This window comes from Columba livia, chromosome 3 (genome assembly GCF_036013475.1).
Source record: "Columba livia isolate bColLiv1 breed racing homer chromosome 3, bColLiv1.pat.W.v2, whole genome shotgun sequence".
NCBI lineage: Eukaryota > Metazoa > Chordata > Aves > Columbiformes > Columbidae > Columba > Columba livia.
Window position 1 is genome coordinate 110,594,074 of NC_088604.1, and position 12,023 is coordinate 110,606,096.

At 36.3% G+C, this 12,023-nt stretch overlaps 1 protein-coding gene across 2 annotated transcripts in view; it reads right to left on the reverse strand.

Annotated features, from left to right (window-relative positions):
* Positions 1-1,926: 1,926 nt before the first annotated feature.
* Positions 1,927-12,023, reverse strand: part of HNRNPLL (heterogeneous nuclear ribonucleoprotein L like) — a 28,974-nt gene continuing 18,877 nt past the window's right edge. The window contains exons 7-13 of one of the 2 annotated variants that reach the window (XR_010471716.1): positions 8,159-8,230; positions 6,310-6,527; positions 6,028-6,149; positions 5,439-5,640; positions 4,535-4,667; positions 4,319-4,417; positions 1,927-2,687 (exon numbers count right to left, since the gene is read on the reverse strand). Coding sequence is in view for 1 of the 2 variants with exons in the window: in XM_065059074.1 (XP_064915146.1) it covers positions 2,632-2,687; positions 4,319-4,417; positions 4,535-4,592; positions 5,439-5,640; positions 6,028-6,149; positions 6,310-6,527; positions 8,159-8,230 (827 nt within the window). In the remaining variant the exon portion in view is untranslated. The remainder of the gene's footprint in view (positions 2,688-4,318; positions 4,418-4,534; positions 4,668-5,438; positions 5,641-6,027; positions 6,150-6,309; positions 6,528-8,158; positions 8,231-12,023) is intronic. The other variant, XM_065059074.1, reaches the window with a different exon arrangement.

The following is a 12,023-nucleotide window of genomic DNA, read 5'->3' on the forward strand; positions in this document are numbered from 1 at the left end:
CAGAGAATGTGCATAGCAGTGTTCACTATTTTGCTTGTATGGCTTATGCAAAGGAGACAGAACAAACTGCACTGAGAGACCTTAATGGTTTCATTTAAATCTAACAAGTATAGTAATGGCACTACCAAATTATAAACTTCACTCCTCTTGGAGCAACTAACTCTGTACCTGCCCCACTGTTTGGGCTCTATTCTGAAGAGCAATATTATAGGTGAACACAGACTTCATTTGTGGAAGAAGACCAACCTCATTCCTCCCTAAGGACAAGCATCCATCCTTGTAGGCCAAAGAGAAGACATCTTTTTACAGAAAAACACCAACAAGGAGTCTTTCACATTCTCACCTTTTACATGAATAAGGTGATTATTTTAAGGAGAAAGAAGCTTAGACAATTTTTCAGTCTCCTCCCCCAAATGGCACAGGCTACTCATTTTGTATCTGGGGACTTCCAGCTGGTATCAAGTCCTCTCAGATACACCTGGAACAAGTCTGTCCTTGGTTTGATCTGAGCAGCCATGGGAAATATGCCTTTCACCTGAACACCTTAGGCACTGAATGTTGTGATCCACTAAGGACACTGAAACATTAAAGTGCGTGCTTTTTTTTTTTTTTTTGAACCTGAATGCTTTAAGGGCCACTCATCCTACATCCCAAACTGAAACAAGTTTCCACAGAACATTCAAGTTGATGGATGAGGAATGAATGATTGGGAGAGGCCTTTTGCCATTAAAACACTAGGCAGCACAGAAAATTTCACTAGTACTCAGCATTTCTGTTGGCAAGCAGCAAGATATGGCACATACCCTTCAATACGCAAGCGCTCTGGAAGCAGTTTCTGGGGGAAAAACACTGAGGCTGAAAAAGAATACTCTTTTTTAGGGGCAGTGCCCCTAAAATGCAAGTCTGCTACCAGACAGGAAGCTGGTATTATTGCAAACGCTACGTGCAGAAAAAGCTGCCGAAGAGCAGCTGTCCTTCACTTCCCAGTTCAGACATTTTAGAAGCCAAATTTGAATACCTGAAATACTCATTACCTGAAGCATGAACAAAATGGAGGTAGACAAGGCAAAAATGAATCATCGTTGATGAGAAAACCTGAAGGAGAGCCAATACATTTTCCCTTGTATTTGCCTTGAAATTAAGAATAGGGAAAATCCATTCTGTATTTAAAGACATGCAATGCCCACAGCCTGTAAACATACTGCAACATAATCTCTCAAGGACAAGCATACTGCACAAATAATTTTGCATAAAGGATGGCTATGGATAAAATCTGTAAAGACAGAACAAAGAACTTGTATGATAAGACATAAAATATCTGATAACTTATCTCTGATCTCTAAAAGCAGAACTAAAAGAAGACCTGAAGACTTCACAGCAAATTCCAAAAGGGGAACAAGCAGGGAGCCTCAGCCAACAGCTTCCAGACTTCTCTGCTTGGATTCCCATTTCTGGGGGGGTTTAGCCCAAGTAAGACACAACTCCAGTTCTAGAAAAGAGAACAGAGGTTTCAAAGTACTGGGACAAATGAAATCATCTTCCCCAAAGGGAAAGATTTCTCACCTCATTAATTTCACGTCATGTAATTAGTTACATTGTCTGAATCCCATCTAGACTACCTTGGTTTGAGATGCTAGCCAAGTCTATTCACCCTGTAAATTCTGTCATGGTCATAACAGGTATATAAGATAAATCAGACAAAAGAAAACATCAAATTAACTGTCCAGGTATGAGAGCATGGTGGGGCCTGCTTTTTGTTTTAACTATTTTTACCACCTTGGTTTCTACTGCGATCAATCTTCTCACTTATCCAACTTCTACCATTTAATATGTCAAAAACAGTACTTCAAAAAAAAATCAAGAAGATATGTTAAACACCAAAGATTTAAGTTTAAATTATAGTAAATGAGGATGAACACATTGATATAGGCTTGCAATTTTAATTTTTAAAAGGCCCCTATGGTGGGATTAGCTATAGATGGCATCACGCTAATGCAAATGGAAAATAGTTTTTTAAAAAAACTAAAACCACTTTACGGAAATATGAATTCACATCATACACGTGTACATACTTAATAATTTTCTATGTTAACTTTGAACTATAAATCAATAAGTCTATACTACTAAAAAAAAATCGCTATGTTCAATATCAACCTGATTAAAGCATTTTATAAATACAAGCTTTTTAGTATTATAACATACTTCACTACTTAACATACTGAAAAACAAGTTCCACATTTAAAATTCTGATGCAATAGTTCTATCTGCTAATTAAGACTACAAATGGAAAAATACTTGCTAATCTTTAACATTATCGAAAATTCAAATATATGTCAATTTTGGAAGAAAACAATCTTGTTTACACTACTGATGTTTCTTTAGACATTTGAAGATACTGCACTAACAAAATACAAACTTTGTAGTAAGCTTACAACATGTACTTCTCAGAGGCAAAAAGAAAATATCTTTTGTATTTATGAAGGAACACCCATTTATTATAAAACAAGATATCAGAATTAAGCTGAAACAAGGCAACATTAGAACAACCACTTTAGAGCTTTGTGAACAAAATGTAGTTTTTAAACTTGCAAATCAAGGTGAACGTAGCTCTTAACATGCTGTTCTCTTCTCTTATAAATGGGATGAAGTAGAGAAGCAAAGCTTCAAGGTATAAGGGTTGGAGCCATCTGTCAGAAGACAAGATGTAACATAGTCAGGTTGTTTTACTGAGCATCCCTCTCCTGCTGACCAAGATCCCCCTGCATCATCTGCCAAGTTTACCAGTTCTGTAGATTTAATGCTCGCAACTCTCTGGCTACCCCCACCCCCGCCAGTGGCCCACCGACACAAGACTAGCACTTTTTAGACATAAAACCAAAGTGATGGATATGGTCGCAAGGGAATGTAGATAGAATTCAAAATGTACTATATACAAGAAAGACTTTACCATTTTTGCTGCCCCACTTCATGCTGAGCTATTTATAATAGTAGTATTTAACGGGCAATTTCAAAGACAAAAGGCATAGCTATTTAAGGAAATCAAGACTGCGGCATTTCTATCAGAGACAGTGGCACTGGACAGTATTTACATGTGTTTGACTGAGAAAAGTACAGCAAGATGTCCAGCACACCCTTCAGAAAGCAAAGCATAACACACCCCCCGCTGTCTGAAAATGCTGCCAAGACGCACGGATGGCAGCAAATGTTTGCCTCTCAGGTAATGGAAGATATGTCATCCAGGTTCAGCAAACCTCAGCCAATCTTATTATAGCAAGTTTTAACCAGCAGTCCTTGTTTAAAAATACTGTCTTTTCCTGCAATACCTATATTTGATTTTGGTTTGCCTTTTTCATGTTGAAAAGCATAAGTTCTTCTGCTGTTTTCATGTCTCCAAACTGAAGTAAGTATGAAATTAGTGAACACTATGTTGTCACCAGTATCTTAAAAATATTCTGCTCCTGAAGTAATCTCAGTCCATTCTTGAGAAAGTGGGCAAAAGCAGTGGGGAAGGGAGGAGGGATGGGAAAGATTTAAACTATTAACGCTTGACAGAAAGACAAATTCATAATAGTTTGGAGAAGGTAGTCTCAAATCATATTAGACACTGGGCTGGATTCAAAGTTATGTCTATGAACAACTAGAATAATTCCATTTAAAGCCAGTAAACTATCTTAATTGTCCTGTGCAGATCTGGCCCATTTGTACTTGTTTAGCAGGTGAACTCCCCACTCCATTCTTACTAGTTTGGAGCTAACTGAGCTTGGCCTCACAAATTCTGATTTGAAAGAGAACCCACTACAGCAAGAGTTAATTCAGAGCAGTAAGCTGTGTAACTTAAAGAATCTTCTGCCCAGATATTGCAGATTTCTATGCAATTATTGTGAAAGATATAAAAAAGATTCAGTAAGCCATTATCTGTTAGGATTGGTTTTGTTGACAGTAGATTTTCATGTTTTTCCTTCCTGCCTTCCTTTTATCCCAAACCAATTATTTTTTCTATCCTTCCGTAACTTCCTAGTTATAGAGCACATTTTGAGTTCTATAGGTTGACTCAAAAAACTAATATGGAACTAATGGAAGCTAAACAAGATTAAATACTGTAATGTATATAGTATTTGTATACTGTTATATGGTATAGTATATGTGTGTATATATATATATATATATAAAATACACCATATATAAACATAATAAGAACACTGTTTTTAGCTGTCGACTCAGATGCTGAAGCCTCATCTTTTACAAAGACATTATCAACATTAAATAAAATAAGAAAAAAAGAAGTATTAAAGCAGTTAGAGCATTAAAATTGACTTACTTGGGACTCTTATCTGGTAGTGATTAAGTACTGTGAGAGCTTCCACTGCATCTGTCTTACATTCCCATTCCAAGAGACCAGACAGTGTTTTGGCAGAAGCTGTCAAAATGAGAAATAAAAAAGGGAAGGAGGTGATCAGTAATGTCTCCTGACACTGCATGTTCTTATCAAAGCTGGTATTCAAATAACTCCCCAAACAAGTCAAAGTTTACTTACGTTTTGGATCAAACACTTTGTATTTAATAAAGCTGAGAACTTCATGATCCTCACATAACTGTCACAAAAATAAAATAAGAGGTAAAACTCCAATAAAAATGCACATAAACACACTAGCAAAAATTCCAAGTTCCTGGAAGAGACACACAAAAAAGAAATTCTGACTCTTTAAGATAGCGTCCAAGAATTTATGGCAAATCATTATTTTTAAAATATGTTTAGATTGGTAACTCTTTAGAATATAGTATGTAGAGTATTCTATATATTTATTCTATAGTATGCAAAACAAGGCTCCTATATCTGTGCCTTCCCATGATGAATACGATTTTATAGGCACAAAAATTGTTAGAGTACTGATATCACTACTACCTCAAACATCACATATAAATAAAAACAAGTAGTTCTTTTTGACATTACCACTTCAATACAGTGGCTCAGAAGTTATATATCCAAGCACACCACTCATTAACCAGAGTTAACTTTCAGACAAAGCTTGGAAAAAAATATAACTCACTGAACTATCATCAGTTTTACAACCACCTTCACTTGAGAGTCTCAGCATTGTTCAGGACTCAACTGTGCAAGTAAATTGTAGTCAACTGGCCCTGTACTTGGCTTTGCGAGAGTCTTTTCCCCTTCCTCAAAAAAAACCCTAGATTAAGCTTCTCAACTTCATTTCCAAGACTTTGTTTCTCATGTATATTTTTTAAATGGAGAAAATAATGCCAGAATTGTGAAAATACAGCAGCTTCTGTATAGAGAGGCTACAAACATTTTTTATATCAGTTCTCTTTCCAGTCACTATGCTGTGACTATCCCAGCTATTCCTTTTTAAACATAGCACAGTGCAAAGCTTGGATAGAGCCCCAAAGCACAGCATGTCACAGTCATTTCAACTGCCTACCTTTACAAAAGTTTCTTCAGTTACACACAGGGGAACATTATAATAATGCAACACACAAGAAGGCGGTTGGATGATGTTCTTAGATGCTTGGCCAGCACTGGTGAAGCGATTATTCTTGCTCATTGCAAAATCCTTGTAACTACTCGTGCCATCCTCCAGTTCAAATATCTGGCTTGGAACTACTGAATGCTGCTTGGAAACACTGGGATTTAAGGATACCATACAGTTACAGACTTGCACACTTTTCACACAGATTATTGATCTAACCAGAAGAGAGCTGACATTTCTCTACAACAACTTGAAACAGAAGGAGAACATAATGGGTTGGATTTGACACCCTCCTTAAGAAAAAGAAAAGTAGAAAGGATGGATAAGACATATTAAGGAGTAAAATTTATGAGCAGCCTATGTATTGCCCATATGCTTTATTAATATAAGCAAAAGAATAATAAATAAAATTTAAATAGTAATAAACCAATAATAGTTACAAATTGGAAATAATTCAAATAATAACAATGGGATTTTGACCATTTGCAGCCTCATTCCATTTGCCCACTAGTAGACTATTAATCTGATAAAACGTATTTACCAGACATTAAGTCTCTTTCCAAATAACTTGACATTGTTGAGATGCGTGACAGCTCTTTCCACAGCATACTCATCACCCATTTCGACCAGTGCAGTGCCTGGAATAGTCTTCATAAATTTTACCTAAGATAGATAAGGGAAGAAATTAAATTGCAACAAACAGTTACAACCAAGAGTTTTATAAGTTGTTAGGAAATACTTTTAGACCATCTCAGCCAGGCTTTTTCCAAAACAACTAAAATGGCTATAGTAATTTCTAAGTTTCTAATAAATTATGCCTTACCTTCTCAATGTTTCCATACAAGCAGAACAGGTTGAAGACCCTTGAACAGTTCATCTTTAGCTGATGCAACCCACTAACCATGACAACTGACCCAGAAGGATTTCCACCATGCATGTAAGAGGAGGATGCCTGGGGCAATGGATAAGCAACAAGTTCTGGAGTGTCCCGAGATCCCATTCGGTAGCGGCTTGGCAAGGGCAACAAAGGACCATGCGACCCTAAGGAGATGAAAGACGATGCTTTCATATTGTAAACAAGTTTCACTACTTAATCATGCATTAAAGCCTCCCCACACAACACGTCTTTAAAGGAGTATGAGAGAACAACGTTACAGCAGTTTCCGTTAATTCTTTCTCTAATTTAAAAAAAAAAAAAAAAAAAAAAGAGACCTTTTCTATTCCCTTTAATATTCCAAGTCTCTTACATTACCAGACAAGAAAGAAGGAGCTGTTTCATGGTATTGTATTTATACACAAGTGAAAAAAAGCTATTTCAGTAATTATCTTACTGATGGCTTGAATTACAGGTTATATTCCTTCAAAATTACCAGTTTTCTTAAAAGTAGTATCTACCCTGCACCATACAAAATATTTGAACACAAATCTATCAGAAGAAATATTTAAAATAAACCTTCAGTAATTTTGCCTTGTCTACTTATAGAGCTACTTGACATCAAGAAAGAATATTACAAAGTATGGAAAACAAACCAAAAGAAGTGAACTTTTAGCCAGGAGAGGATATGACAGAGACAAAAGATAAGTCAAAAGGCTGCCTTTCTATAAATGGCTCACTTGGAAGAAACAGGAATACTTAAAATCCTGCTTTAATGCAAGATGAAGCTGTCCTGCTGTCCATTACAGGGGAAGTGAAAGTTTAATTGAAATAATTTATTTTTTTTTAATGAAGAGGCATTGCTAGTATGTAATACTTCTGTTGATAGAAAACATCAGTATTACAGACCAAGGAGGGGAGAAATTCACATGAACCAAGTATAAAAGGAACCTTCTGTTCTTTTTCCCCTAGCAAAAAACAGTAGTGAGACAGATGCAGTGGTGGAGGAGGAGACAGCCATGTGACTTAAGGTATCAAGGTATATCAGAAGAATGAAAAAAGAACATCAGTGAATACAAGGTGGAACCTGGAAATTCTGGAGATGTGAAGAACCTTTGGAAAGAGTAGGTTAAAGGTCAACCTAAAATATTATCAATACATTTACAAAGAAAGGCCAGACAAATCACATTGCCATTTGACAGTTAAAAGAGTCATATCTAACTGGGGACATCAGTTTCTCAGCCCTGAGGTCTTGGTCCAACACATGGAAGTGACAACAGATGTTCATTTATGGACAGTGCCAGTAACAACCTCAGCACTCTACAGCAGTAATCTAAAACAACATTCTTACACAGTCACATATCTATAGCTTTTCAGAATTAGCTAAATTAGAAGAAACATAAACCCCACAATTCACAGCTTTGCATGCAAGAACATCAAAGAGCTCTATGTTGCATCAAACCATTGATCAAGCTATACTGCCATTTTCTAGAAGAAAACTGCCTTCCCAGTAGAGAGACCACCTTTCACCCACTGGTAGGGTGATGGCAACTGAAAGGGAACATTCCTCCAAGAAATACATTTGCAGGCCTGGATGCTCTCCCTGAAATGTAGAGGCACAGCAACAAACAGACAGATTTCAGTGAATCACCAGCATTTTCAGATGTAGACTGATAGCACTGCACACACAGCACAATATGGACTACTTGTCGGGGTCCCCAGTTAAGCATTGATTGAATATTTACAATTCCACATAACACAAAGAAATCGTAATAACCTGTCATCCTATGTTACTTACCATAACCATCATGTCTAAAAGATGATGGGTGCTCTCCCAAAATAGCTTGCCTCTGGCGGCCCTTCCCTCTGTCTAACATGCAGGAAGGGAAAGAAAAGAGTTTAGTATGGACAAGTATGCAACTGATTTCTCCAGTTAAGACACAAAGCTTCTAGTTAAGAAGCAAGAAAAGTAATTTGAATATTTGTTAATTTTATAAACAATTTCTCATTCACCATACTTCTAAAACCACAAGCTGTAGCCCTGGGACACCAAAATTAAAAGACTGCCATCTGTGTAACAAATTGCACTTAAGCTGATTCGGGGCAGTGGCCAATGAGATGAAGACATTTAAGATTTATGGAAATATCCAATAGTTTTCCTAAACAGACACCACACATTAGTATAGATAACACCATACAGCAGGATTTACCTATGTGTCTCTTAAAACAAATTTGAAATGCAGTACTTTTGAAAAACAGTACCTGAATCATAATATTAGCTTCAACAGCAACACATTTTCAAAGTGGGCTTCTTTCAAGAAGTTTCAGCATAAGCCAACAACAACCTGTATTACATGGTTTCATGATCAGTAAACAGAGAGCATTACATATGTGTACATATATATTTACAGAACACCTACTGATTTATGGGCATGCTGAAAGGATTGTACATTATTGCATTATCAGCAGCACATAACAGTTCAACTGAAGAAAAACATCACTGAATAATGCACTTAATCAACGGTCAATCCTTTAAGAAAACCCAGTTCTCTAGGCTATAAAGTTAAGCAAGGGGTCTACATTACTGGAGGAAAGCAGCACATCACAGGCAAAGCTGTACTGTCTGATCAGATCTGTGCTGCATGACAAAGAAAATCTAAACTTCCAAATTTGTTTGTGGTAGCAACAATTGATTTCTTACAATTAAAACAACCACATTCAAAAGACAGGGCAAGACATTTATCAGTTTATAAAAGTTTCCAGTAAATTTAGGTATGACTGCTGAAAATGGAAACTCCAGTCTGATGCAGTTGGAGGTATTTCCCCTGAAAAACAGGCGCTATTAGCATTACACAACAGTGGGAGATGAAAACACACGTGCTCTTTCTGCTCAGGATTTTGAGGACAGATTCCATATCAGATATTTACTTTGCCAATGAAGCCTGAAGAGACAGCAGTGTTGAATGCCTTCAAATATATAGGAGAAATATTATTTTTGTCAAGTTTTGTTTTTCCATTGCCTTTTCAGGGTAACAGCCCTGCTTCTTGGCTCTAGAAAGCAAATGGGCAGTCATATGAAGTATTTTGAGCATTTAAACTGTATGCAGTAATCATCTTTCAGAAAAAAAATCAAGATTATAATTCCAGTCTATGGAGCTAAACACTCTGAAACTGCACACAGTAATATAGTAAAGGACCATGTTCTTCAAATAAAGAATTCTGGGAGAACAGTTTGACAAATGTTTCCTCCTCGTGATGGTGTAGTCCACTGTTCTCTCCTTGCCTCATACTCGTTCCTTACTTGAACAAAGTCCCTCAGTTGTGCAAGTACAAATTACTTGTGCAAACAAGCATTGAAACATGAGAACTGATCTATGTTAAAAATAATTCTGAAAGGAAATGTTCTTTATATCTAGTTTAAGTTTGGAGTTTGTTGGGTTTATGGTGTTATTTTTAAATCAGGTCCTTGAGTCACTGTGTATGCTGGTATTACCACAGAAAGAAATGCCCCAAACTACAGTTTGAACTTTCTGGCTAAAACCATGTAGAATACTAAGTCAGGTGGATTTCTTTTTTTCATTTCAATCTAATGCAATATGGGTTCATAGCAGCAGGCACTTGCTAGGAAATTTATTTATATGGAGAAATACTATGAGGAAGTCTATAACTTGTTACCATAAAAACTTAACAGTTATTTGAAAAACAATAATTAGCAAAATGCATTTCCTTCTTAAGATTTGAGGAGCAAAGGGTGAAGGAAATTCTGAAAGCATGTATTAACATGCCTGTCCTGAAAATTTAATTCCTTTGGGTTAAGATCTTGTTTGTTGCAGTCACACCCCTACTGTTCAGGTCACAGTAAGTTCAAAATGCAAACAACACTGCTGCAAGAGTAAGCTGAAACACAAGTATGAAAACTCTCAGAAAAAAAGAAAAATCCTGGATTACTTTATGGGCAAAATTGCTCTAGATGCCTACTTTCTCAAGTACATTTCCATGTTCATTCAAAATTTATATTCCCATTTGCTAGCTAAGTAGATCTGGGTCACAGTAAATAAAAAATTGTGCTATATACTATATAGCATAGTACATGCATCTATAATACAAGGCTAATTATTTTCTTCTCATGTGTAGCAGAGTGATCTATAGAAAACAGAGACCAGCTGTCAATGTAACAAAAGGAAAACAAAAGAGTAGAATGAGAGTTCTTGAGAAAGAGCAAGCCGTCCCTATCCTAAGTTTTTCATTTTCCACTGTTTTCTCTAGCTTGGGGAAAATTTAGTTCATACTGTCATATCTGCAGACCAATGACATCACATAATTAGATGCACAATGTTACAAGTCAGCCACCAAACAATGATCAAAAGATATGAGGGTCAAATTAATCCTTCAGATTTTTCAAATTCAAACTTTCATATTTTTTTTCTTGCCCTTGAGTTTCTGCAAAATCTTTTTTTTAACTGAGGAATTTGAGAAAAAAATTGAATCCTGATACAAAGTCATAATCTGTAAGTAGCAACCAATACTGTAGCTCCCTTGTTAACTTTTTACAAGAACTTGATTTTGAAAATTCAAGCCCTAAGTTTTCAGTTGTACAACAGTTTTTACAAGCTCAGGGTCTCTACAGAATTACTTTGAAAGTGCATATCATTTGAGACAGTCAAAGTCCTCATTCTCATATAGTCTTTGATAAGCAGATACTCTATCTTGGACACATTGTCTTCACTTCTCTAACTTAACATTGCATACATTATTGTACATAAGTTAACTGAACACTGCACTCAATAGTTACAATTTATTTTTGAAGAAACACTTTACAGGAGTTAAGCTACACAGAAGTTTGTCTTTACATATGTAGTCATGGTTTCAACTGACTTGTGTTAAACTCTGGTAATATTAACATCTGAGTACTTAAGAAACAGTATGCCTGTAGCAATTATGAATCTCCCTATTTTAATAGTTAAATATAACTGAGGGCACCTATCTGATATTACACTGCTCAGTTTCAACTATCTAAAGATAAGGATTAAATTTCCCTACTACTAGACAATATTTACACTGTTAAGACTGAATCCAACTCTCACATACAGGAAGTACAACATCAATGGTATCAACAAGAGAGGCTCTTAATTTTGGACGTTCTCAATTTTTCAGTTGTAATTTTAAGTAAGACCAGTATACATACAAACTTGAACAGAATGGGTACAGTCTATCACGTGATTCATCTCACACACAACTGAAGTACTGAAAGTGTCCTCCTTTGAAAACTTGTGGTGGTGGTGCATGCAGTATGCAGACAAGGTGAATTGCAAGTCTGAGTTTTTTCAGAGTTTGTTTGTTTGTTTTTTCTGTTGGTTTGTTTTGGGTTTGGTTTTTTTTTGTTTGTTTGGGTTGGTTTGTTTTGGTTTTTTTTTTGGCTGATGCCGATGTGGTGCATGATGAAGTGTAGAGTCAGCCTGCTGAAGTCCTCTATCCTTCTTAATGCCTTGTCCAACATAAGGGGGGAAAAAAAAAAAAAAAAAAAAGAGTCCGAAGGAGAAGCAGTGTGCAAGTTTGTAGTTTGTAAGGAATAGTCTGTACCAGGTTTCCTCTCCTCCAAAGAGAGAGAGCTGCTTGGAGAAATGCAAGTCCTTGAGAACTGCGAAGGTGCTTGCAGGTGTGGG